The 24486-nt window shown below is 52.3% G+C and overlaps 2 protein-coding genes and 3 non-coding genes across 6 annotated transcripts; all 5 read left to right on the top strand.

Moving 5' to 3' along the window:
• The first annotated feature begins 6 nt into the window (after positions 1-6).
• Positions 7-6865, top strand: LOC118656869 (caspase-14-like). The gene is made up of 11 exons (XM_036310623.1): positions 7-462; positions 547-687; positions 774-969; positions 1077-1171; positions 1932-2042; positions 2178-2345; positions 2889-3111; positions 3423-3539; positions 3912-3986; positions 5036-5139; positions 5690-6865. Exons 1-11 carry the CDS (start codon positions 388-390, stop codon positions 5801-5803), a joined length of 1419 nt encoding a protein of 472 aa, XP_036166516.1. The 5' UTR covers positions 7-387; the 3' UTR covers positions 5804-6865.
• On the top strand, positions 6348-6420 carry TRNAR-CCG. The gene has a single exon. It is a non-coding gene; the product is annotated as a tRNA-Arg (tRNA).
• Positions 6866-8191: 1326 nt separating the features above from the next.
• Positions 8192-8264, top strand: TRNAR-CCU. Its single transcript has one exon. It is a non-coding gene; the product is annotated as a tRNA-Arg (tRNA).
• A 6774-nt stretch (positions 8265-15038) lies between these two features.
• On the top strand, positions 15039-22659 carry LOC118656856. Of its 2 annotated transcripts, XM_036310601.1 has the most exons (4): positions 15039-15937; positions 19925-20090; positions 20296-20840; positions 21072-22659. In XM_036310601.1, the coding sequence occupies exons 2-4, from the start codon at positions 20056-20058 to the stop codon at positions 21263-21265; spliced, it is 774 nt and encodes a 257-aa protein (XP_036166494.1). In that variant the 5' UTR covers positions 15039-15937; positions 19925-20055; the 3' UTR covers positions 21266-22659. The 2 variants fall into 2 exon arrangements, with proteins under 2 accessions (XP_036166494.1, XP_036166495.1); XM_036310602.1 differs by lacking the exon at positions 15039-15937 and having other exon boundaries at positions 19895-20090.
• TRNAP-UGG lies at positions 15408-15479 on the top strand. The gene has a single exon. It is a non-coding gene; the product is annotated as a tRNA-Pro (tRNA).
• Positions 22660-24486: the final 1827 nt, after the last annotated feature.

Genomic DNA, 24486 nt, shown 5'->3' with positions numbered 1-24486 from the left:
CAGTGCCCCTCACTCTCTGTACTTTAATGCTTGAGGCTGCTGTGTGCATGTGTGTGGGCATCTTGCATGAGTGAGTAGGGTGACAGGTGGCAGGAGTAGTGCACAAACTTCTGATGCTGATGATTGGCTCAGAAGAGGCACTCGGGTGTAACAAAATCAGACAGGAGGTGGCCCAGGAGCTAAGAATAGGTTTGGGCACAGGCTCCTGGCTTAGGCAGGGGCATGGCAGTGCCAGCCAGGAAGTAGCCTAAGGGGACAGAGTCCGGCTCAGCTCATAAACAGCTGATAGATCAGAGATCAGGGAGAGAGCAAGTACTGAGACCGAAGGCATTGGTGCTGGGGCCAGGAGGTGAGCTCTGGCTCAGAGGAAGTGCCCAACTGGCATCCATGGCCTTCCTGGTGTCCGGGACACTGCGGGTGGCCGCGCAGATAGCAGATGCTCAAGACAGCCTGGGAAGAAAGGTAGTGGGAGGCACTGCCTGGCCCTCCTCACTCCTGGCTCCCAGCAGAGCCCCACCCCGCCCAACTCTGGCCTTGCCTTCCCAGGGGAAGTACAGCGTGCAGGGTCCAAGGGTGGCCTTGACACTCAGCAGCCCTGAGGTATCGGCCTCTACAGTGGCTATCCTGGAGAGTGTGTTCCAGACCCTGGGCTTTGAGAGCTGCCAGAGGCGGGAGGCCTTGGTCCAGGTGAGCCCTACCCTGCCTACTGCCTCCACCTTCAGCCCCACCTGGGGCCTCCCCAGACCCAGGCCTCCCTCTTACTCTTGCTCTAGGACTTCCTTGAGGAGCTGGCTGGGTTCCGGGAGCAGCTGGATGCCCACGGGGTCCCTATGGGCTGTGTCCTCGTGGCCTTGGTGGCCCCCAATGGGCAGCTGAGGCAGCCACAGAAGTTGGTTCGGGAGCTGAGTGGCTGTGAGGCCCTGCGGGGCTGCCCCAAAGTCTTCCTGCTGCTCTCAAGTGCTCCTGGGGGTGAGTGGCTGGGCAGGGACCCCTATTGTGGGGCAGAGCAGACAGAGTGGGGGTGGACGGAAGACCAAGACCTTCCCTTCAGGCCAACCTTGTACTTTTCTACCCAGCTGCCCCCAAGCCCGGGACCTTCCTCACTGGCTTGAGTGAACTCTGTGGCCGCTGTCCTCACTGGTCCCTGCTGCAGCTGCTGACAGAGATGGGAGCCCCAGATGGGGAGTCCCAGGGAGGGGGGTGAGCCTGTGACACAGATTCATTCACATGCTTCCCACCCGTTCATTCTACAATACTATTCTACAGTTCATTGTATACACACGTGGTAGACGTGGCCCCGTGTTTCACCCCCTTCCATGCCCTGCCTCAAACCCACTCAGACCCTCCAACATCTTCGCATCTCCATGCCTTTGCTCCAGCTGTTCCCTCTACTTGCCATGCCCTGCCTTTGTCCCGGTAAGCCTCATACAGCCCCAGGCTGCCCGTGAGATCCCCTCTCACACTCCCTGAGTCAACCCTTATACTTCTGCCCTCCCGGTTCACACTCATCCAGGTAGTGACTGTTCCATCAGACTATAGGTCCCTGGAGGGCGAGGTTGGGAATGATTCTGTTCTAGATCCAACACCCAAAGATCTCACTGGATGGTTGGGTGGCCCTGGGTGATCCTGCAAGTGAGGGGTGAGCCCCAGCTCTGCTCCAGCCTGGTGCCTTTCCTTGAAAGGCAGTGGTTAATGGTATGGCCACTGTAGAACCCATGTCCAGAGAAGCATATGACCTTGAGCCTGAAATAGAACTCTCCTTGTAGCCTCCCCCTCTTTCATGTGTCTCCTCCTCCCTCTAACTGGCAGAGGAACCCAAAGAGACTATAGTAGCTAGGAGTCTGGTCGAGTCATTCCTTGGAGCCAGGTTCTCTTCTCGTCTTGCTCCCATGGAGCAGCCCCCTGAGGACCCTGTGGCTCCATCCCCCCAGGTCTTCTGCAGGACAGCTGGAGAGTCCTCGGGGGCCACCTACTGCCCAGTCCTTCAGAGCTCCTTGCGGGGGGCGCTGTGCCTGGGGGACGTGGATCCCTGGGGGCCTGAGGTAAGGGGGCAGGAGGAGTGTCCAACCATGTGGCACAGTGGCAAGTGGGACAGAGGCTCAGGGAGACCCGAGGAGGGGGAGACAAGGAGCTGGAAGTCCTGTGACTACGTTCAATGCACCTTGTCTTGTTTATAGCCAGAACCCAGCCCCAGTGCTCAGTATGACCTGTCTAGAGACAGGGCTGCCCTCTTCCTAGCTGTGATCCGGGACCGGCCGGGGGCCCAGTGTGATGTGGAGGCTTTGGGAGGCCTGTGCCAGACCCTGGGCTTCGAGACCACCCTGAGGACAGACCCTACAGCCCAGGTGAGGGGAAGCCCAGAACTTGTGGTGCTGCTCTAAAGAAAGGCACACCCCCACCCCGGACCCTGGGGACTCTCTCCTGGGCCTCTCCCCCGTGTTGGGCAGGAAGGGCAGCCCCAAGTCTAGCCCCCATCCTCCCTGCCGCATGCACTGGGAATGCCTGCTTCTGGAAGCCTGGGCTTCAGGGCTCCTGTGGCTTCCCAGGCTGGCTGTTTGCTCTCCTGATCAAGGCCCCAGTTGGACCCTCAGGTTTTTCCTGGAAGGGTCTCAGGTTCCTTCCCAAAGCTCATCAGCTCACTGCCCTCCCCTCATGCCTCTTAACTTTTTTGGCACCAGAGGACCAGCTACAGAGCCAAGCACATGTCTGTCACCTCCAATAAGGCCATGCCAGGCTTTGCAGCAGGTGTTAGAAGGACTTCCTTCCTGGTCCTGAAGCTGGCAGGAGGTGGGAGGTAGGGTTGGTGGGCTGGAGAAGTCTACCTGGAAGGCTTCCAGGTACTGGGAAGGCAGTGGCCCGGACCCAGGGCTCCTCTCCTTGCACTCCAGGCTTTCCAGGAGGAGCTGGCCCAGTTCCAGGAGTGGCTGGACACCCGCAGGAGCCCCGTGAGCTGTGCCCTTGTGGCCCTGATGGCTCATGGGGGACCTCAGGGGCAGTTGCTGGGGGTTGATGGCAAAGAAGTGCAGCCAGAGGCACTGGTGCGGGAGCTGAGCCACTGCAGGGCCCTGCGGGGCTGTCCCAAGATTTTCCTGCTTCAGGCTTGCCGTGGGGGTGAGTGGGGTCTGGGGCCCTCCCTGGGGTCAGCCTCCAGCCTGGCTCCTGTTCTAGATGTCCTCACCCAGCCCACCTCCTCCAGGAAGCCTGAGCACTAGTCCTTTTCCTGCCCGCGCCCCCTCCCAGTGTCTCCTAGAGGTGAAGTCCGTGAACTCGAGCACTTTGCCCTCAGCACTTTTCATTCAGTGCTCTGAATGTTTCCAGCCTGGCAGACCTGCCCTGGAGTTCTAGGGGCTGGGGGTTGGACCCCTGGAGGCACCTCCAGGATCTGCTGAATGAAAGGACCTGTCTGTCCTCTCCTTCTCTAGGACACAGGGATGCTGGCATGGGGCCCACAGCTCTCCCCTGGTTCTGGCGCTGGCTGCAGGCACCACCAGCCACCCCCTCCCACGCTGATGTCCTTCGGATCTATGCAGATGCCCAAGGTGGGTCTGTCTTCCTTCTGGATCCTGGCCTTGGGCAGGGCTGGTGTGTGTGTGTGTGTCAGGGGCTCTGAGCTGGGGTTCTGCTGCCACCTCTGTCCTCTCTTTGCCAAGAGGATGGGAAGAAAAACCATCTGAAACCACAAGGGCTTCTCCCCTACTTGAGCCTGGAAACAACCCTGGAGTTAAGAAGGTGAAATCGCTTTTTTGAGGCCATACAGCTGGTAAGTGGCAGGGCTGAGATTTGAACTCTAATCTGTCTTTCCTGCTCTGCACTCTTTCCGCTGCGTGTGCTGCCCTTGAGCCAGACTCAGGGAGACTCCAGGGATGGTGGAGTCCTGGGTGCTGAGTAAATGCAATTGATCCCTCTTGCAGGCAACTCTTCTGGGGGCTTCACGCCAGGGAACTGTGACCAAGCAGACATCCTAATGGTCTATGCAGCGGCCGAGGGTAAGGGGAAGGGTCATCAAGAAGCCTCGTTACACAGGACCCAGCCTGGCTGGAGGTCTGGTGTGGCTTTAGTGGCAGCTGGGGCTTGACATGTGTGGCACAGGGTCATCCATCTGATTCCCATTAGGTCATTTTCCTTTCATGTTTATTATTATTATGTTTTTTTAATGTATTTCTTTATTGATTTCAGAGAGGAAGGGAGAGGGAGAGAGAGATAGAAACATCAATGATGAGAATCATTGATTGACTGCCTCCTGCATGCCCCCTACTGGGGAATGAGCCTACAACCCTGGCATGTGCTCTTGGCCGGAATCTGGGACCCTTCAGTCCACAGGCTGACGCTCTATCCACTGAACCAAACCAGCTAGGGCTCATGTTTATTATTTATAACTAGAGGCCCGGTGCACAGATTCGTGCACCAAGTGGGTGCCTCAGCCTGTCCTGCAGAGATTGTGCCGAAACTGGCTCTCTGACATCCTCTGAGGGGTCCCGATTGCGAGAGAGCGGTTCTTGAGTGATGCACCCAGAATCAGGCTCCCTCCTCTCTGGTTCCTGAACCGTAGCTGCCAAGTCACCACAGCTCTGCAGCTCCTGCTTTGAGCATATGCCCCCTGGTGGTCAGTGCGCATCATAGCTACCATTCTGACAGTCGGAGGGTCGTTTAGGCTTTTATATATAGAGATAATAGTAATGCTGGTGAGCATGTGTTGCAGGCTGACTGTGCCAAGCACTGTACCTGCAGCATTCCCTCCAGGCTGTATGTTTCATGAGGGCAGGGCAGTTCTGCCTGCTCAGGGCCCTTCCCAGTGCCCAGCAAATAGGATGTTCACAGTGAATGTTTGTTTAATATTGAAGTCATCATATATTCATTCGGCAAATATCAAGCAACCACTTGTTTCAGAAACAAGAAGCTCCCGCTCCCTGCCCCGTTTGCTTGCCTGACTCCCAGGGTCTTGTCTACTTGCCCCACTTCCACCATCAATAGGCCCCTGGGGATGGGAAGGCGGCTGGTCAGCCTTTCTGACGCGCTGCCCTGTCCTCTGGCCTAGGCTGTGTAGCCTATCGGGATGAGAAGGGTTCAGACTTTATCCAGACTCTGGTGGAGGTCCTCAGAGCGACCCCCGAGGGAGACCTCCTGGAGCTGCTGACGGAGGTGTGTTGGGGAATGGGGGTTGGCAATAGGGGAGAGGCCAGATTCATCCTTCTTAGCCCTGGCGTCCTGATCGCCTCCTGTGCACCCCGTTGGTGAGGGGGGGATCCCCAACCTCAATGGGATGGGACGGCCGAACACATGACACCCACAGCGGCTATCAGTCAGGCACTCACAGCCTGGGGGGCGGACACCCTACACCAGGCAGGGCCACTCGGGGCTGCACTCAGGAACAGAGTGCACCAGCAGGAGGAAGTGACGGGCTTGTCTGAATAGCTTTGCAGGTTGGCAGGGAACTGAAGCCCCTTGGGCAGAGGCTGGGGTGGAGTGTAGCTGGTCTGGCCGGTGGGGGGACTAGCTGGGTGGGGAGCCTTTCCTGCTGGGGGGTGGGGGACGTATCTGACAAGAGCAGGGGGGCTCCTGGCTAGTCCTTTGGAGCCCTATGAGGCCCAAAGATATCAAGGCAGCACTTGAAACTTTCGGCCTTACAATACACTGGGTGCCAGACTCGGCACGAGAGGAGCTGGGCACAGGCTGAGTGTGGTCCTCGCAGGTCAATCGGCAGGTGTGTGAGCTGGATGTGCGGGGTCCGGACTGCAATGAGCGCCGCAAGGCCTGCCTGGAGATCCGCAGCTCCCTGAGGCGCCGGCTCTGCCTGCAGGCCTGACTGCAGCCACCCAGTTGTGCTGACGGAGTGGCCACACCCAGGGCCACCACCGACTCCATCCAGCCTCAGTTCCCTCACCTCTAAATGGGGCATCACAGCAGGTGCTGGGCTCAGCTGCAGACCTGGCCTCTGCCTTCAGGACTGTCAGAGTCCAGATTGGGCCACAAGGCCTGGAACAAAGCATTGACGGTTAGCGGTGCTGTGGTGGGGAAAGCACAGCGGTGCGGGGAGCAGTGGGCAGCTCCTGGCCCAGCGCCAGCCGGGAGCCTGCGGGAAGCGATCGGAGGGGCCCCTCCCCGCAGGAGGGGCCGGGCGGCCTGATTGGGTCTGGAATTTGCAGCAGCAGGACCACGTCTTCAGTCGGTGCTCAAGAGCCTTTGTAGCCGGACCGAGCCCCGCCCACACGGAGCCCGAGGGGCTGGGGGTGGGGAAGGGTGGGGGTGGGGGGCAGCGCTCCTGTTCACTCTGAGCACGAACACCGATGCACACCACGCAGGCGCCTAGACAAGCTTTATGGAAAAAGCCGTACAGCATTTTTTCACAGGGCCGCGTGGCCTAATGGATAAGGCGTCTGATTCCGGATCAGAAGATTGAGGGTTCAAGTCCCTTCGTGGTCGCTGCTGAGGTTGGTTTTTCTCCCTCCGCTTAATATTTCCCCTCTAAGAGCCCGGAGTTACCCGTGGCGACTCCGACGCCACTCCCGGAGCCAGCGCCGGCGGGAAGCAACCGGACTGCGGACCCCGAATACTGGGAACTGCAGGAAATACAGTTCAGATGAAGAAAACCGTCCCAGAGGAGGTTTCGGACTGTTGGGGGAGGTACGAATAGAGGATTTGCCCCAGGATGCCTTTTAAAATGTAAGAGATTATTGTGATGAGAAAGGTTTGGAAATAGTGGTAATGGCTGCACAATATGTGAATGTAATTGATACCACCGAATCGTACATTTAAAAATGGTTAAAGCTGAAACCGGTTTGGCTCAGTGGATAGAGCGTCGGCCTGCGGACTGAAAGGTCCCAGGTTCGATTCCGGTCAAGGGCATGTACCTGGATTGCGGGCACATCCCCAGTAGGAGATGTGCAGGAGGCAGCTGATCGATGTTTCTAACTCTATCTCTCTCCCTTCCTTTCTGTAAAAAATCAATAAAATATATTTTTAAAAAAATGGTTAAAATGGCAAATTTAACTATATATATATATTATATATTTACCACAATAAAGTATTTTTAAAAATGTAATAGATTACTTCAATTTCTTGCACTGAGTGTACCCTTAAATTACTATGTGAATGTATAGAGTGTCCCCAAAAATGTATACACAGTTTGAATAATCATTAATTATTAATTCCAATTAATAATTATTTAAACTGGATTAAATCTGAAAAGAAACATCAATTGAGCTATCAGCTGTTAAATGTGGATACATTTTTGGGGACACCCTATATATTAAAATTTAAATGAAGAGTATGCCCAGGATTGAGCCATCATTTTGCCCAGGAAAAATGTCTCTACCTTTGCAAAGGAATTCTCTCCAAAGGATTCTGACCAATGACCAAGGTGATGGGACCCCCCCCCCCCCCCCGCGCGCCCCCCACACACACCAGGGTAAACGCTGGGGGAATGGCACCCCATGATCAGCTCAGCTGACCTGGGGTCATGCATTGTGTCACTTTCTCTTTTATCATTTTGGTGATGTTTCAGTGGTTTATTGAGGGCTCATAAATATAAAGAAGAAAACGTCATTAAAATAAACATTTTACAGATGAGAAAGAACACCCGTCTTCCGGTAGGAAAGTAAACGCTGGGCTCTCTCAGAGTCTCAGGCCCTGCAGCTGAGCTAGCCAGGTGGAACGGGACAGGGAGCCATTACGCAGGGTCCTGAGGACAAAGGCCTAAGGCCATCGGGCTCTGCTAGAGACCGTGGAGACCTGGGCCCAGGTACCGCTTTGGACCAAAGGGGCAATGTGGGGTGGAGGGTGGAGACAAAAACTGGCACTTTTCTCAAGCTTCTGGCTGAGCCCACTCTCCCCGAAGCTCCTACAAGTTGCATTACCTTCCTGCAGCTCCTTATCCCGGGACCCAGACTCTCCTGAAAGGAGGGGGGAAGGGTTCCTCTGGGATTGAGCCCCTGACTTCCTGCACCCTTAGTGAGGGTGGGATCCCAATCCAATGAGATGACTTGACGGCTGCTGTCCCAGGTTTTTGGCCTCCACAAGTGCGCAGTCTCTTCTAACCTGAGGATGCTCCGGGCGGAAAGCATCTGAGAGGGAATGCGGGTGGATGCGGAAGTGGAGGGGCAGTAGAAGGCTGGGATGGAACTTGGAGACTGAGTGTAACCTGCAGGAAACCAGAAGAGATGATTGAGAGATTGGTGTCAGATTATTGTAGTACACCCTGGTGGCCTAATGGCTAGGGCATTGGCCTCCTAAGCCAGGGATTGTGGGTTCAAGTCCCATCTTGGGTACAAAGGATTGAATTTTAGACCCCTCAATCCAAAAAGTTATCCAGATGTATCCCTTAGATTTCAGGGGGAAATGCTGGCATCCTTTATACTATTTTAAAAACTATTTTAAAAACAATCCATTCTACCTGATGATAAAGAATAATTATTTCTTTTTCTAGGTGTGTTAATTGTATTATGGTTACATATGTATTTTTTCCCAGTTTTTTTATTTCAAGAAAAATGATTTTAAGTATAATAATGTTATATGCAATAAACACCAATTATTCAAGAAAAATGATCTTACATATAATAATATTGCATGCAAGAATAAAAGGATTTTAAGTATAATATTGCCAAAATTGTACTAACATAGTATGATCACAAAAGTTGTAGGAAATATTAAAAATCTGCAAATAACAGGATTACTTCTATTATATTCTAGAATATTTTCCCCCCTCTGGCTCTATTTTTGTTCATCAGTTTATGTTGTTCATTATATTCCACAAATGTTGCGGCCAAGGGTAAACTGAGTGGGGGGTGTGAAAGGATTAAGGAAAGACAGATAAGAGAATGAAAGCTGGGTCTCGGTGGGACGCTGCTCCCTGATGAGGAGACAGCGCCAGCGTCCACAAGCCCTGTCTTTATTTTATAGCAGGTGCCACGAGGCAAAGTAGGGGCGTGATCACGTTGTTTACAGCATTCTCCTGAGCGCCAACCCTACTCAACTACTTGCACCTGAACTCTAGCACAAGGCACGTGGGGCCACATGTTTGGACCATAGGCTCAAGCTTACAACCACAGCCGTTGGCTATAATTGTGCTGGGGGCGGGGCCCTGCCCTCAGGCTGGGACTTGCACGTGGCAATGAGAGGACCCTGTCCTTTCATTAGTCCGAGGCTTGAACCTGGCCAAAACACCGTAACCATGCCCCACACACAAATGCGTAAGATTATGTGATATTTATCTTTCTCCGACTGGCTTATTTTGCTTAGCATGATGATCTCCAGGTCCATCCATGCTGTTGCAAATGGTAAGAGTTCCTTCTTTTTACAGCAGCGTAGTATTCCATTGTGTAGATGTACCACGGTTTTCTAATCCATTCATCTACTGATGGGCACTTAGGCTGTTTCCAGATCTTAGCTATGGTAAATTGTGCTGCTATGAACTTAGGGGTGCATATATCCTTTCTGATTGGTGTTTCTGATTTCTTGGGATATAGTCCTAGAAGTGGGATTATTGGGTCAAATGGGAGTTCCATTTTTAATTTTTTGAGGAAACTCCATATTTTCCACAGTGGTTGCATCAGTCTGCATTCCCACCAGCAGTGCACGAGGGTTCCTTTTTCTCCGCATCCTCTCCAGCACTTGTTCTTTGTTGATTTGTTGATGATAGCCATTCTGACAGGTGTGAGATGGTACCTCATTGTTGTTTTGATTTGCATCTCTTGGATGATTAGTGACTTTGAGCATGTTTCATATATCTCTTGGCCTTCTTTATGTCCTCTTTTGAAAAGTGTCTATTTAGGTCCTTTGACCATTTTTTGATTGGATTGTTTATCTTCCTTTTGTTGTATGAGTTCCCAGTAAATTTTGGAGATTAAACCCTTATCAGAGATAACATTGGTAAATATGTTCTCCCAAGCAGTGGGCTTTCTTGTTGTTTTGTTGATGGTTTCTTTTGCTGTGCAGAAGCTTTTTATTTTGATGTGGTCCCATTTGTTTATTTTCTCTTTGGTTTCCATTGCCCTAGGAGCTGTATCGGTAAAGATATTGCTACGACATATGTCTGGTATTTTGCTGCCTATGGATTCTTCTAAGATTTTTATGGTTTCCCGTCTTACATTTAAGTCCTTTATCCATATTGAGTTTATTTTTGTGTATGGTGTAAGTTGGTGGTCTAGTTTCATTTTTTTGCATGTATCTGTCCAATTTTCCCAACACCATTTATTGAAAAGACTATCTTGACTTCATTATGTGCTCTTGCCTCCTTTGTCAAATATTAGTGGAGCATAATGGCTTGGGTCTATTTCTGGGTTCTCTGTTTGGTTCCATTGGTCTATATGTCTGTTCTTGTGCCAGTACAGGCAGTTTTGAGAACAGTGGCTTTGTAAAATAGCTTGATATCTGGTATTGTGATCCCTCCAACTTTGTTCTTCTTTCTCAGGATTGCTGCAGCTACTTGGGGTCTTTTTTTATTCCAGATGAATTTTTGGACAGTTTGTTCTAGGTCTGTGAAATATTCTGTTGGTATCTTTTTTAAAAAAATATATTTTATTGATTTTTTACAGAGAGGAAGGGAGAGGGATAGAGAGCCAGAAACATCAATGAGAGAGAAACATTGATCAGCCGCCTCCTGCACGCCCCCCACTGGGGATGTGCCTGCAACCAAGGTACATGCCCTTGACCCGAATCAAACCCGGGACCCTTGAGTCCGCAGGCCGACACTCTATCCACTGAGCCAAACCGGTTCTGGCTATTCTGTTGGTATCTTAATGGGGATTGCATTGAATCTATAGATTGCTTTGAGTAGTATAGACATTTTAATGATGTTGATTCTATCAATCCATGAGCGTGGTATATTCTTCCATTAATTTATGTCTTCCTTTCTCTCTTTTTTCAACGTCCTGTAGTTTTCTGAGTACAGGTCTTTTACCTCCTTAGTTAAGTTTATTCTTAGGTATCTTAATTTTTATTTTTATTTTTTTGCAATGGTAAAGGGGATTGTTTGTTTAGTTTCTCTTTCTGTGAGTTCATTATTGGTGTATAAAAAAGCCATAGATTTCCTGGTGTTAATTTTGTATTCTGCTACATTGCCAAATTGATGTATTAAGTCTAGTAGTTTTTTTGTGGAATTCTTGTGGTTTTCTATGTACAATATCATGTCATCTGTGAATAAGGACAGTTTTACTTCTTCTTTTCCAATTTGGATGCCTTTTATTTCTTCTACTTGTCTAATTGCTATGGCTAGCACTTCAGTACTATGTCGAACAGGAGTGGTTAAAGTGGACATCCATGTCTTGTTCCTGTTCTTACAAGAAATGGTTTTAGTTTTTGCCCATTGAGTATGATGTTGGCTGTAGGTTGTCATTATATGGCCTTTATCATGTTGAGATATGCTCCCTCTATTCCAACTTTGCTGAGAGATTTTATCAAAAATGGGTGTTGGATTTTGTCAAATGCTTTTTCTGCCAGCCTGGTCGCTCCTAACTGCCCTCCCCTGCTGGCCTGGTCACCCCTAACCATCTCTGCCTGTGAGAACATGATCTAGAAAACTAGAAGTTTCCTATATATAACACATGCCTGTAGAAGAGATGACCACTGGAGATTTGTCATCCATCCATACAAAAACATAGTTCTGCAACATGCATAATTCAATTATGTATTGGATTTTTAACAATATCAGCCACGAAGCTATAAAATTATTTTATGGCTGTCATAAAATGTCCCTGTCTCTGAACACGACTTAGGCTGAAAGTTTAAAGTCTTGATCTTGTCATCTTCTTTCCGTAAGCAAGCCAGTGCACGCAGTATCCTTTCCATGCCACGGTCCTTGTAGTCACCTTTACCGCCGTAACAGTCCAGTGCAGCAGCCACGTGGTTCCCCAGAGCACTTGCTTCAGTCACCACGCTGTCATTATCAACCAAGTGATTGTGGTTTGATCATGAGGCCACTGTGTGCCATGAATTACCAGTATCCCGTTTCATGTTGGCAAGGAGCTCAGTACTCCGTTCAAGCCCAAGTTCATTACTGAATTAAGGTACATAAACAATCAGAAAAACCATCCATTTGGGGGTGAGAGAAATGGGGAGAGGTTGGTAAAAGGTACAAACTTTTAGTTGCAAGTTATGGGGATCTAATGTATAGAATGATGACTATAGTTAATAATAACATAGTGTATACTTGAAATTTTCTGAGAGAATAGATCTTGTGTTCTCAACACATGTGCGGTAACCAGGTGAAGTGATGATGTGTTAATTAGCTTGATTGTCATAATTATTTCACAATGTATAGTTATATCAAATCATCATATTGTGTACCTTTAATATATATGATTTTTGCTTGTCAGTTATACCTCAATAAAGCTGGGGGGGGGAGAAAATCCACTCATTATTTTAACAGATTATTAATGAAAAAATGATTAATAAGGTATAAAGAATTGTTAATGAGGCAGAAAGGGAACACAGAGAAAGCAGCTACCACCTATATAGCTGGGAGACCAAGGAAAGAGGTGAAATTTTTTAAAGCATTGATTTGAGATTGAAGAGAGAGAGAGAAAGAGATCCATCTGCCACTCCACCCACCCATGCATTCATTAACCCACAACCTTGGGGCATCAGGAAAACACTCTAACCAACTGAGCTAACCAGCTGCCTCCTGCACACCTCCTACTGGGAATGTGCCCACAATCAGGGTACATGCCCTTGACCAGAATCGAACCTGGGGCCCTTCAGTCCGCAGGCCTACACTCTATCCACTGAGCCAAACCGGTTAGGGCCAAGGTGAGATTAGTAAAAATTAGAAGCTTGGAGAGGGTTTAGGGAGCTCTGAAAAAGAGGTGCCACTCAGCTAGTGTGGGTGTTTTTGAGCTCAGAAAAGAGCTGGAATGCAGATCTCTGAGGAAGGAACCTTAGTCAGCTTGCACTGATGTTTCTAATGAGCTATGATGAGGCTGATTCTGTGAGTGTTGGGAAAACTTCAAACTGGATTCAGCTGCAATTTCTGGAATGAACTGTTGTTGCATGGATAAAAAACAAAGGGAGGGGGATGCAATAGGAACAGGAAGGAGGCGGTAGGGAGTCCTTTCTCTTCCAGCCTTTCAGTCTCTCTAGTCCCCCCTCTTGGCAAATCTACACAGTCTCCCTAAATAGGGGCTAAAAGGGCGAGTTTGAAGTGGAGAAGTAAGCGTGTAATAACTGGCACACCTGCCCTATCCTATTCTCCTACTTCCTTTCAGATGCCTCCTGTCTTAGACTTATTTCTAGGAAACTTGTCCAAAAACAGTGGGAGCCAGACTTCAAGAATGAGGTTCCAGCCCTAGCCGGTTTGACTCAGTGGATAGAGTATTGGCCTGTGGACTGAAGGGTCCCTCCCGGGTTCGATTCCAGTCAAGGGCACACGCCGGGTTGCAGGATCGATCCCCAGTAGGGAGCATGTAGGAGGCAGCCAATCAATGATTCTCTCTCATCATTAATGTTTCTATTTCTCCCTCTCCTTCCTTTCCTCTCTGAAATCAATTATATATATATATGGAGAGAGAGAGAGAGAGAGACAGAGAGAGAGAGAGAATGAGGTTCTAAAGTTGAATCACTTGCTGACTGCCTCCTGCATGCTGTATTCCGTTCCCAGATTCACTCTAGCCCCTTCCCCTTTATAATCCTGCCCCCTGCACCTTGCTGGAAGACAGGATTTGAATGCCTGTGAGCACCCTGTTTTCTTGGTTGGCTGACCTTCTCAATAAACGCCTTATATGATTCAACCCGCCTTCGTAATTGGACACAGTGACAGGCAGCCCGAGCTCAACTGGGAGTTTCCCGGGTAACACTAACCCGTCCCCAGAAAGGCACCCACACTTCCCTCACTGCTTGCTTCTCAGGAGCGCAGTGACACCTAACCACTGTTCGGAGGATCCCACGATTCCCATTTTCTTTCTACTTTAGGTGGGGGAGGTGCTGGAACAGGGCTGGATGACCAATAAAGGACTCCCTTCACTGTTGCTTCTCTGTCCCAGGAAGGAAGAAAACGGAGGCAGGCACGGGCACGGGCAGGGGCACAGTGTTGTGGAGGTGAGAGTCCTGGGCTGGGGAGCCCCTCAGGACACCACACCTCGTGGAGGGAAAGGCTCAGGACCCGAGTTAAGAGGCTCTACCTTTAGCTGGAAGTCCAGTTCCAAGTCCTTTACTGTCGGTCTCCAAGTACTTCAGGGGGTAATTCTTAGCCTAGATACTTTTGTGTCAATTTCAACTTCTTAAATTACAAATATATATATATATATATATATATATATATATATATATATATATATATATATATATATATATATATATATATATATATATAAATGAAACACGAATGAGACAAAAACAGGTTATTCTGGTGAGACTGGGGTCAGCTCCGTGAGCTGTCCTCCCTGGGCCAGCAGCAGGTTTTCCTTAGGAAGAGATTTCGTTTTCATAGACCCAGGCACCTCTGCTTAGTCCCCATGGGGCAGAAGTCACACCCAGCGCAGGGCTCAGACCCGCCACCGGGGGTGTGGGGGCTCTCAGGCTGCACTAACTGAGCTGGCCAGGCAGTGAAAGGGCTCATCACCCCAACGCTAGTTGCAGCTGCCTGGAACTTTCGCCCAACACTGGTAGGAACCACCCTGGATCCCCTCGTGCTGCGTTCGGCCCCGGGCGCTGACTTTGCGGGTCCTGTGGGCAGGAAGCGAGGGGGCCTCCGGCGTCCGTCTGCCGCCCTGTGGGTCTCGGTGCCTCAGCAGCTCCAGAGGGCGGGCAAGGACGGGGTGTGGGAAGTGCCGGATTCCAACCACCGACTCCCTCATTTCAACCTCGCAGCCCTTCGTAGGGCGCAGCAAGAGGCAAATCAGGAAGACTGGCGGGGGGGGGGGGGGGGCAGGTGGATGCATCAGGAAGACTGGGGGGGCAGGTGGATGCATCAGGAAGACTGGGGGGGCAGGTGGATGCTGGCTGAGGAAAGAAAAGTTGGGGGCGTTGGAGCTGCCCTTGGGGAAGAAGTGCGCTCCGCTCCGACCCCCTCTGACCCCTGCGTGGGTTCCAGAGGGCTCTCGGCTGGGGACAGGGGCCCCGGTCTGTGCGGACCCCGAGATGCTCGAGGATCCCCTGGGGGCGACAGAGCGTGACGCTCAGGTGCTGCCCTCGGGTCCCACTTGGGTGAAGTTTCCGGGCCGGGGCCCGCCTCCGCGCTCACCCAGGCTCGGCCCCTTCCTGCCACCGCCCCTCCTCCGGTGATTGGCGCCGGGGCTCGGGCTCCGCGGGTCCAGGGGAGGGGGAGGCCGCGGGTCCCCACCGCGCAGGCCTGGCGGCGCCGCGCCTCCTCCCTCCGCAGGTCCCGCTCCCGGGACAGAGAAACCCGAACCGGCGGGAGGGCGGGAGGGCGGAGCCGGCGGAGGCCTCCAGGACAAATGGCAGCCGCTCCTCGGCGAGCCGGCTCGTTGGTCTAGGGGTATGATTCTCGCTTTGGGTGCGAGAGGTCCCGGGTTCAAATCCCGGACGAGCCCACTTTTTCCCCCTCCCGCGACCCGAGGCTTCCTCCCGGAGCGGAGCCGGGACCGCCGGGCGCGGGACGAGCGAAGATGGTCGGTGTGTGCCCCGCGGTCTCCAATCCCGCGACCGGGAAACATGGCTGCGAATACCTTTTTGCTTTGGGTGTGAAAGGTTATAAATTCAAATCTGGAGGAGCCACGTTTCCAAACGCCCTTTTCCTTCCTGGGGGGCTGTCCGCAGGGAAGGAAGGACCCCGCAGCGGAAGGCTGGGGGGAGGGGGGGCGCCGAGGGCAGGAGCTCCTCCGGTCTCCGAGGCTGCGCTCCGGCATGGGGCGTCTTTTCTTCTCGCTGAAGGACTGCAGTGCTTCCTTACTCAGATCTGATGAGACCACCAGCTCCGGCCATTGAAAAGACGGCCTGTTACTCACAGCTCCCAAGCCCTGGGGACACGCGGCCTCAGGGGGAGCACCAGGTGGGTCCAGGGCAGAGGGATGCGGGGGACCTGGGCCAGCGCTTCATGGTGGTTTCCCGGGAGGTGAGACAGGGGGGGCCGGGTAAGCAGGTTTCCCAGTAGATGGGCTCGTTTGAATAATTTCAGCCGGCTCCGGGTTAGGTGCCGTCCTGCGATGTCTGTTTCCTGGCCTCGGGGTGATTCTGGAAGGCGGACCGGGGCTCTGAGTGAGCCAGATACAGAGCTGCTCTGGGGCAGTGGACTCCGGATTGGTTGGTTTGCATTTGAAATGCCTGCTCGTGGGGAGGGGGAGTTGCTATCTCCACAGACTGGGTAACTCCGGGAGGGGCAGCCAGAGCTTCAGGATACAGAAAATAGAAGACACGGCTGGTACAGGCAGGGACTGGAGCTTCGGTGGAAGTTTCACGGGGGCTCCCAGCTGGGAAGAGTTTCCTGATCGCAATCACAGAGGCATGCCTGGCCCAGGGGTTGCCACACAGCCACCCAGTCCCCTTCCCTGCAAGCTGCTTCGGGGCCAGAGTCCCCGGGAGCCTGCAGCCTGGCAGGCAGGCGGCTGGGCCCGTCTCTGATCTAAACCTCCGTGGTTTCTCTACTTATGCCTCGCCTCGGGGGAGGGGGTGATCTGGGTGCCTCTTTCAAGCCTTCCACTCTGGATTCCTGAGTGAGTGGGTCTCCTGGGCAGAAACCAGAGCCCACGCGGATGCCCAGGGAGGGCTCTTCCTACCCTAAGGCCCATGGCGTCAAGGGAGGAACCAGGCTCCCTGGCCAAGGCTTTCTTCTCTGGTGATCAGAATCTTCTAAGACTCCCCGTCCTTAAGGGGAAACCACTACGGCCTCCACAAGCAGGCTAGTTCCTCTCCAAAGTCCTCTTCCGCGCCGGCCCTCCCTCGGGCCCCCCTTCCCACTTCTGCGTCAGGGTCCGCTCCCCTGTCCACCCAGCCTCAGCCCAGGGCCTGGCTGGAGCGGGGCTCAGTGTCATCTGTCCGATGGACGGGGAGTGGACAGTCCAGGACAGCGAAGAGCATGCTGCCGAGGAAGGTCCCTCCCTGTTCAGGAGGCCTTATTCTCGCTTCAGCTTCAAATCCCAGAGGAGCCCTTAGTTTGTCATTCCTGGCTATTTTAGGGCGTAAGTGGAGTCCCCAGCAGAGTGGAGTGCGTCTGGGATTGTGGGGATAGATGGGAGGCAGGCTGCCCGGAGGGTGCAGATCCCAGCTGAGGCCGGGTGTCCAGGGGTGCTCAGTGGACAGGGAGACGCCTGCCCCAGGCTATGAGCAGTGGCAATGTGGGATGTCTCCCCTGAGGGCTCCATGAATTTCCTCAATATCCTTCCTCATCGTTTTGCTCCCTACTGAAATATCCCCACTTCCTGTACACCCTCCTGGTTGGGATGCTGGTCTTGGACTCCAGAAGTTGGGTCCCTGGACAGGAAATGGGGAAATGACAACAGAACCCATTGCCCTGTATGTGGTCAACGAACCCATGAACTTAAAATAATTGTTAGGCCTACTGGATTCCAATTGTTCACATTACTCCAGCTGTTTGTGTGTGTTTTTGTTTGAGTTGTCTGAAAACTATTTTATTTTTTAAAAATTAAGTTATTCTGCCCCAACCTTTCTTGATTTGCCCTTTGGGTAATTCTGAGCTGCCACCTGGCTGTGAGGGCAGAGAAAGTTGGAGACTCTGGGGTGCCCACCAGGTTTCCTGCCACAGGGCCTTGAATGGCAGGTGTGAGCAGCTGAAACGGGATGAGAAAATACTGAAGTTGCTGGATGTGAGCATGGTATTGGGGATATTATAAAACAAAAGAACTTTCTTTGTAGAGATATTTGCAAAAAAAAAAAGGCAAAATGCTTTTATTGGCAAAGCAATATTATATGTGCTTTAAAATATTTTTTTTAAAAAGTGGAGGAAGATAGTTTTCTTTGTAATTTATTGATTTTTTTTTTTGAGAGAGAGAGAGAGAGAGAGAGAGAGAGAGAAACATCGATTTGTTGCTCCACTCATTCTTGCATTCATCTGTTGATTCCTGCATGTGCCCTGACTGGGGATCTAATCAGAAACCTTGGTACATGAGGATTACATTCCAACCCACTGAGCTACCCAGCCAGAGCAGATAGGTTTTAAAAAATATACAAGAACAGAGGAGGCTGTGCGCATGTGGGGGCAGAGGATTTATGAGAACTATATATTTCTGCTCAATTTTGCTGTGGGCCTAAAACTTCTCTTAAAAATACACAGAAAATTTTCAGCCTCTTCTAATACTATTTTAGCCCCATCTTTCTCTTCTCTTGGGCCTCCAATGACTCAAACACTAGATATTTTGTTAAAGCCCACAAATCCCTGAGGCTCTTTTTTTTTTTTTTTTTTTTAAATCCATTTTCTCTCTTTTTTCAGATCAGATCATTTCTATCATTCTACCTTTAAGTTCACGGATTCTTACTGCTGTCTTGTCCATTCTACTGTTGCCCATCCATTACGTTTTTTATTTAGGTTATTGTATTTTTCAGTTCTAAGTTTTCCATTTTGTTATTCTTTATAGCTTCTATTTCTTTGAGACTTTCTGGTTTGTTTGGGGTTTTTTTGAATTCTCAATCGGGTTGTAATTGCTGTTTGGAGTATGTTTACGGTGGCTGCTTTCCTGCCTTTACAACCCTGTCAGGTGGTTCCAACATCTGGGTCGGTGTCTCTCAACTGTCCTATCTCCTCCAAGTTGACATTTTTCCTGGTTCTTAATATGACCGGTGATTCTCACTGCATCTTGGACATTTTCGGTGTTACGTTAGGAAAGTCGATCTTACTTGTCTCTGGTTTACCAGCCTCCTCTGACACAGCGCCCTCTGGTGGGTAAAGAGGGCGCCGCACCGTTGTTGGGGGGGCCGCTCACCCCGGGCGGGGCCTCCTTTGCTGCTGGGCAGGAGTGGAGTTGAAGATCCCCAGGAGGCCTCCACTGACACCTTCTGGCTGAGGGAGAAGGTGGTCGCCCCCTACTCCACCAGGACAAAGAGAAGGATGGGGCAATCTCTATGTCCATCGTTAAAGGCCAGAGTAATGCAGGCAGGACAGGGGGCTGCTGCTGGGCACGGGGCCACAGGCTGAAGTAGCCCTGCGGTCTCTGCTCAGATCCCAGGAAGGGAACGGGGAGGTGAGGAGAAACTTGGACCAAAGTGGAGAGATCTGCTTTGTGAAGTGGATGCTCAGGGTACCCCGACACCACACTGGTCACTATTAACAATAAACAGTAGTATAAGGCCACTGGCCAGACCCTGGTTCACCCTGAACATAGTTGGGGGGCTTCGTGGACCAAGGCCCGGGAGTTATCGGCCCAGTAGGGTTGGCTGGGTGCTTCCCGGGGTGGGGGGCGGGGGCAGGAGTTACAGAAGGTGAGGTGTCCCAGGCTGACTCTGCGAAAAGGGGTAGGGAGGGGGGCCTCAAACGTGAGACTTGAATCACACACCTAAACTTGTCCTGCACCTGCCCATCTCCCCGCCCACCACTGCCTCAGCCTTTCCTGATCCCAAGTGGCCCTGCAGGAGGTGGGGTGTGTTCAGCCCACAGCCCTGAAAGTAGGACAGTTCAGTCAGTATCCCTGGACCTTGGGGCGGGGGCAAGGGGGGGGGCGGGATCTGGGACATTGCCCCATCTGAGGGAGGGGGAGAAAGTAGACGGAATCAAGGACACCTACAGAAGACAGTTCGGTTTGCTGGTATAGGGGTGTGACTTCTGCTTTGGATGCAGGTGGTCCCAGGTTCAGATTCTATGTGAGCTCTGTAATTCGGATATTTTTCTTCCCGGGATGGTCCCGTTGCTACAACCCAAAAGGGCCAGGGTCTGCTCAGGGCTGGCCTGGGCCTGTGTTCACTTCTTTCTTTTTTCTTTCTTTAAAAAAAAAAAATTGTATTTACTTGATTTCAGAGAGGGAGGGAGAAGGAACAGGGAAATAGAAACAACAGTGATGAGAGAGAATCATTGATTGGCTGCTTCCTGCAGGCTCCCCACTGGGGAATGAGCCCCAAACCAGAGCCAGCAGGTCTGGCTCATTTTCTTTCCTAACCTTCACGAGGTGCAAAGAAACATCCGTCTCCAATCGTGGGAGTCCTAGAAGGTGCGTCTTTCAGCGGATGCTGACATTTTTTGGCGACGGAAACCACCCTGGGTGAGACCCATAATCCCTGATTTAGGAGGCCAGTGCCTCCTCCGTTAGGCCCCTGCGCGCTGCCCCACGCGAGCTTCCTTTCTCGGACCCCCACCCCTTGCACACTGGTGGGTACCTCCAGGTGCCCCGCGGCGCCCACGGTGCGGAAGGGCCCCGCGTTCCCCGCACAGGCCCAGCATTTTGCTGTGCTGGTTCCGCTGTGTAGGGCCCGGCGCGGCGTGGAGAACCAGCACCGCCCCACTCAGGTCCCGGCCCCACTCCAGCTCCGCGGCACCTTGTCCCACAAATGCCCTTGGGCTGGGACCCAGGACCCTCCAGGAGAGACAGGCCGCACCCCTCAAATTCCGGGCGCCCGGCTGCGCACCCAGCGACCCCAGACCTCAAACCGGTTCAACCGAGCGCTCAGCGCCCAGGCCCGTGCGAGCCGGCGGGGAAGCGGCCGGATGCACAACCCCGGCAGCTCCGGTGTCAGCTACTGTCCCGCTGCTGTCGGGGCAGAAGCCCCACCTCCGTTCTCCGTTCTCCGTTCTCCGTTCTCCGTCCCCTCCGGTTGCAGCGTTGGAACTTCAGCAACCAAGGCATCCGAGGCCCCAGGACAAAGGCCAGAGAGCCTGGCCGGCTCAGCCTGTCATATGAGAGTCGTGGGCTCAATACGCGCCCCTCCTTGGGCTTTCCCAGGCTCCTCAACAGCTAATCTGCTTAGCGATCTTCGCAAGAAGAGCTCCGGCTCCTCCTCGGCACCACACTTGGGTGAGATTCCTTCCCGGGGTTCGGAGGTGTAATTTGGGGGGAGGTGGTCTAAATACACAAAGGCAGGGTTGTGGGTGAGAGGTGGGGGTGCTGAGCTGAGGCTCTTATCTGAGGGACCAGGCCAGCACCCCTCCTGGGGCCCCCTCTTGTGGCCCTGAACCTGTGGGTTTAACGGAGGCCTCCACCCACTCTGGGCTCCCAGCTGGAACAAGTCTGACCATCTGATTACAGGGTCCAGACCAAACTGGAACCCATCATATAAAAGGACGCAGGTGACACCCCAAGATGTGCCCTCCTGGCCTTTTCCAGACAAGCTGTATGCAGACCCACAGGAGCAAGCCACCGTCCCCCTCCCCGTCAGGAGGAAGCCAGGAGCCCCAGTGACAGTGAGGACAATGCAGGGAATAAGGAACAGACCTGTTTAACACTAAACCTGACCCCGATTTCTGGGGCCTTCTGCCCTCCCTCCCCAAGTGCAGGCAGTCTCATCCCCTCCTTGTCCACCGTCCCAGCTCCAGCATGTAGGAGATCCTTCCAGCTGTAGGAGACCCTGTCCCTGATCACAGCTACTGAGGTCCCCTGGACAGGTTGGCACTCGCTATATCCCCAGCCCAAGGCCTGGCTCAGTCAGTGACTTACAGAAGAATGGATGGCTCCGGCCCCCACAGAACCAGGGGGTAAAACCATTTTCCTCCATGAAAGGGAGAGAGAGAGGTAAAGAAACTGACCTTGACGGACATGTTAATCTAGGGCTACTACTCTCTGGGCTTTGGGAGTGAGAGGCCCTGGATTCAGGTCCCTGACAAGCCCTTTCCTTACACCAGGGCATGTTTGTAGTGTGTATGCCACGGCGGACCCTTTATTTTACGATGAAAAAAAGGACACATATGTAATACCTTTTGTAACACTTTAAGCAATAAAACAATAAAAAAAAATTGTGACTAAAAAAAAAAAAAGAGGGGTTGATAATGGAGATGGTGGAGAGAGGAGGTTCTTGGTGCCTGATCCCGCCCCAACCCCCCAGTTTTCAGATCCCACTTTAGGACACTGTAGACATACAGAGCTAACTCCTGTCCCAGAGCCCTGTACCCAAACTTTCTTGCACAGGCTCCATCCCTGAACCCCAGTCCCTGGAGAACTCAGTGCTTCCTGGAGAAATCTGGCCTGGGAAATTCCCATGGCCAATTGGTTTGTGGCCTGGGGTCTTGAGCCTCCCCCTAGGTGTGAAAGGTCCAGGACACAAATCCTGGGCAGTCCTTTTAGGGATGGAGGAGGGTTGCAGGACTAGGCTCCTCAATTCCCAACCAGGACTCCACAAATCCAGACCTACAATGCTTGGACTCTCAAGGGCCTCAGTTTACTCATCTGTAAAGTGGGGATACCAGCAGGTCAGGCCTCAAAAACTTATTTGGGATATTAAAACTTATTTTTTGGGATATTAAAACTTTCAACAGTGCCTCAAGACTATAACATGAACTCCTGAGTTTCCAGCCTGCCTCCCCACCCCAGTCCCAATCCTTCAGCTGGTCCGGTGGAAGCCAGGTTTTCTCTCCAAGGCCCCACCCACCTCCCTGCCTCACACTCTCCTGACTGGCTTTGGGCAGGAAACGGAACAGTCTCTTGTTCAAAATGGGAAGATCCTGGCTCTGTGTCAATCCCTCCAAAGAAGCTGGATTCTGCGGGCCTGCTCCCACTAGGAAGGATTCGAGTCTGAGTTCAGCAAAATCTTTCGAGGGCCAAAACCGGTTTGGCTCAGTGGATAGAGCGTTGGCCTGCGGACTGAAGGGTCCCAGGTTCGGTTCCGGTCAAGGGCATGTACCTGGATTGCGGGCACATCCCCAGTAGGAGATGTGCTGGAGGCAGCTGATCGATGTTTCTCTCTCATCGATGTTTCTAACTCTCTGTCTCTCTCCCTTCCTCTCTGTAAAAAATCAATAAAATATATTTTAAAAAAAATCTTTCTAGGGAAGAAGGAATCAGTGGGTCAGACCTGGCTTTCCATCACCCTGTGGAAGGTGTCCCTGGTTCCCGTATCTCTGGAGCAGCCTCAAGCTGAATCACCCCCCTCCAATGGCTTCAGGGTGGTTCTGGGACCCAGGGACTCAGGGCACAGAGAAGGACTAGGACCCAGCTTGGTGCCTGGCAACATCAGGGGGTCTCGGGCTACATGTGACCTTTGGAGTCTGGGTTGAAGGCAATGGGTACAACTGAAAATGTCCATATTCCGGTTTCGACTGTGGCATCACATTGATCTAAAACTCGGCTTTAACTTAAAGATTCAGTAAGCTGTAGCTGTGTGGTTTCCCGCCAGCTCAGTCAGTGGAGGAGACTCTTGATGTCAGGGCCGTGGGTTTGAGCCCCAGCTGGGTGGATTTTTGCTGGGCGGGTTTTTAAATCGCCAGTTGTGGGCATCTGGGTTCCCGGTCCTTGTGGGCTGTTTTTCTGCTCCTTGTAGGTTGTTTTTCTGATCTGGGTTTTCCACCTAGGTCTAAAAGCTCCCTGATGGGGCACAATGAGAGTTAAAATAAAAGCAGTTATAATAGTTACTAGTGGCCTGGTGCACGGATTTGTGCACTGGTGGGGTCCCTCGGTCTGACCTTCACCCTCTCACAATTTGGGATCCCACGGGGGATATCAGACTGCTGGTTTTAGCCTGATCCCTGCTGCGCCTGCCACTGCTGCTTGGTAGCTGCCATGGAGGCAGGAGAGGCTTGCGCCTCTGCAGCTGCACTTGCCAGCCATGAGCCCAGCATCTGGTGCCCATCAGTCAGCTGAGCGGTGCTCCCACTGTAGGAGCACACTGACCACCAGAGGGCAGCTCCTGTGTTGAGTGTCTGCCCTCTGGTGGTCAGTGCACATCACAGCGACCAGTCAACTGGTTGTTTGGTCGTTTAGGCTTTTATATATATAGATAATAAAAGCAGATGCCTGCTCACCCCGGCTATGCTGGGTTTCAGCTCTTGAACCAGGGTCTGCCTTCTGGACCCCCATTTCTGGAGGGCCAGGAGACTAGCAGTCCCAGGCCAAGACAAGGATCAATGACGCCCTTTAAGGCCGACCTGAGGGCTTCCTCACTCCCTGTTGGCAGAGGCCCTGGGAAGGAGTCCCACGAGGGTTACCCTCCCCAGGGCTGTCCCCAACTAAAAGACAAGAAACTCTGAAAACTGGACTCCTCTGGGACTTGACCCTCTTCGAACACTAAGCGAGAATCATCCCTTGAACGAATGAGCCACCCACGGAAACTCCTGTTGCTGCTAACCTCTCACTCAGCAACGCTGTCCAGACTCCAGTCCCCCTGGTCCCCATGGGGTCATGTTGGGGGAGAGTTTGATTCAGATGTCTGATCAAGTAGAGGGGTACAGGGATCCTAACGTTTAGTAGTCTGGGAATTCCAGTGTCTGTTTTGTCCCTGCCTCCGGTCCCTGCCCCCTGCCTCCTAAGAAACAGGGGACAGATGATTGGTCTGTGTGGCAGCAGCCTGGCTTGGGGTATGGCTTCCACTCCCTGACTCTTGTTTCCTCCACTGGGGAAGCCCATGGGGAGACCACCCACCCTGGTAGGAGGCATAAGAGGTTTTGGGACGTCCCAGAATTGTAGCAGCTCACCAGAGCCAAATGTATAGGTGTGGTCCCTAACAACTGAGCCA

This window comes from Myotis myotis, unplaced genomic scaffold, assembly GCF_014108235.1.
Source record: "Myotis myotis isolate mMyoMyo1 unplaced genomic scaffold, mMyoMyo1.p scaffold_m19_p_5, whole genome shotgun sequence".
In the NCBI taxonomy this organism is placed as follows: domain Eukaryota; kingdom Metazoa; phylum Chordata; class Mammalia; order Chiroptera; family Vespertilionidae; genus Myotis; species Myotis myotis.
The sequence above is the reverse complement of the archived record's forward strand: the minus strand, read 5'-3'. Positions and strand labels throughout refer to the sequence as shown.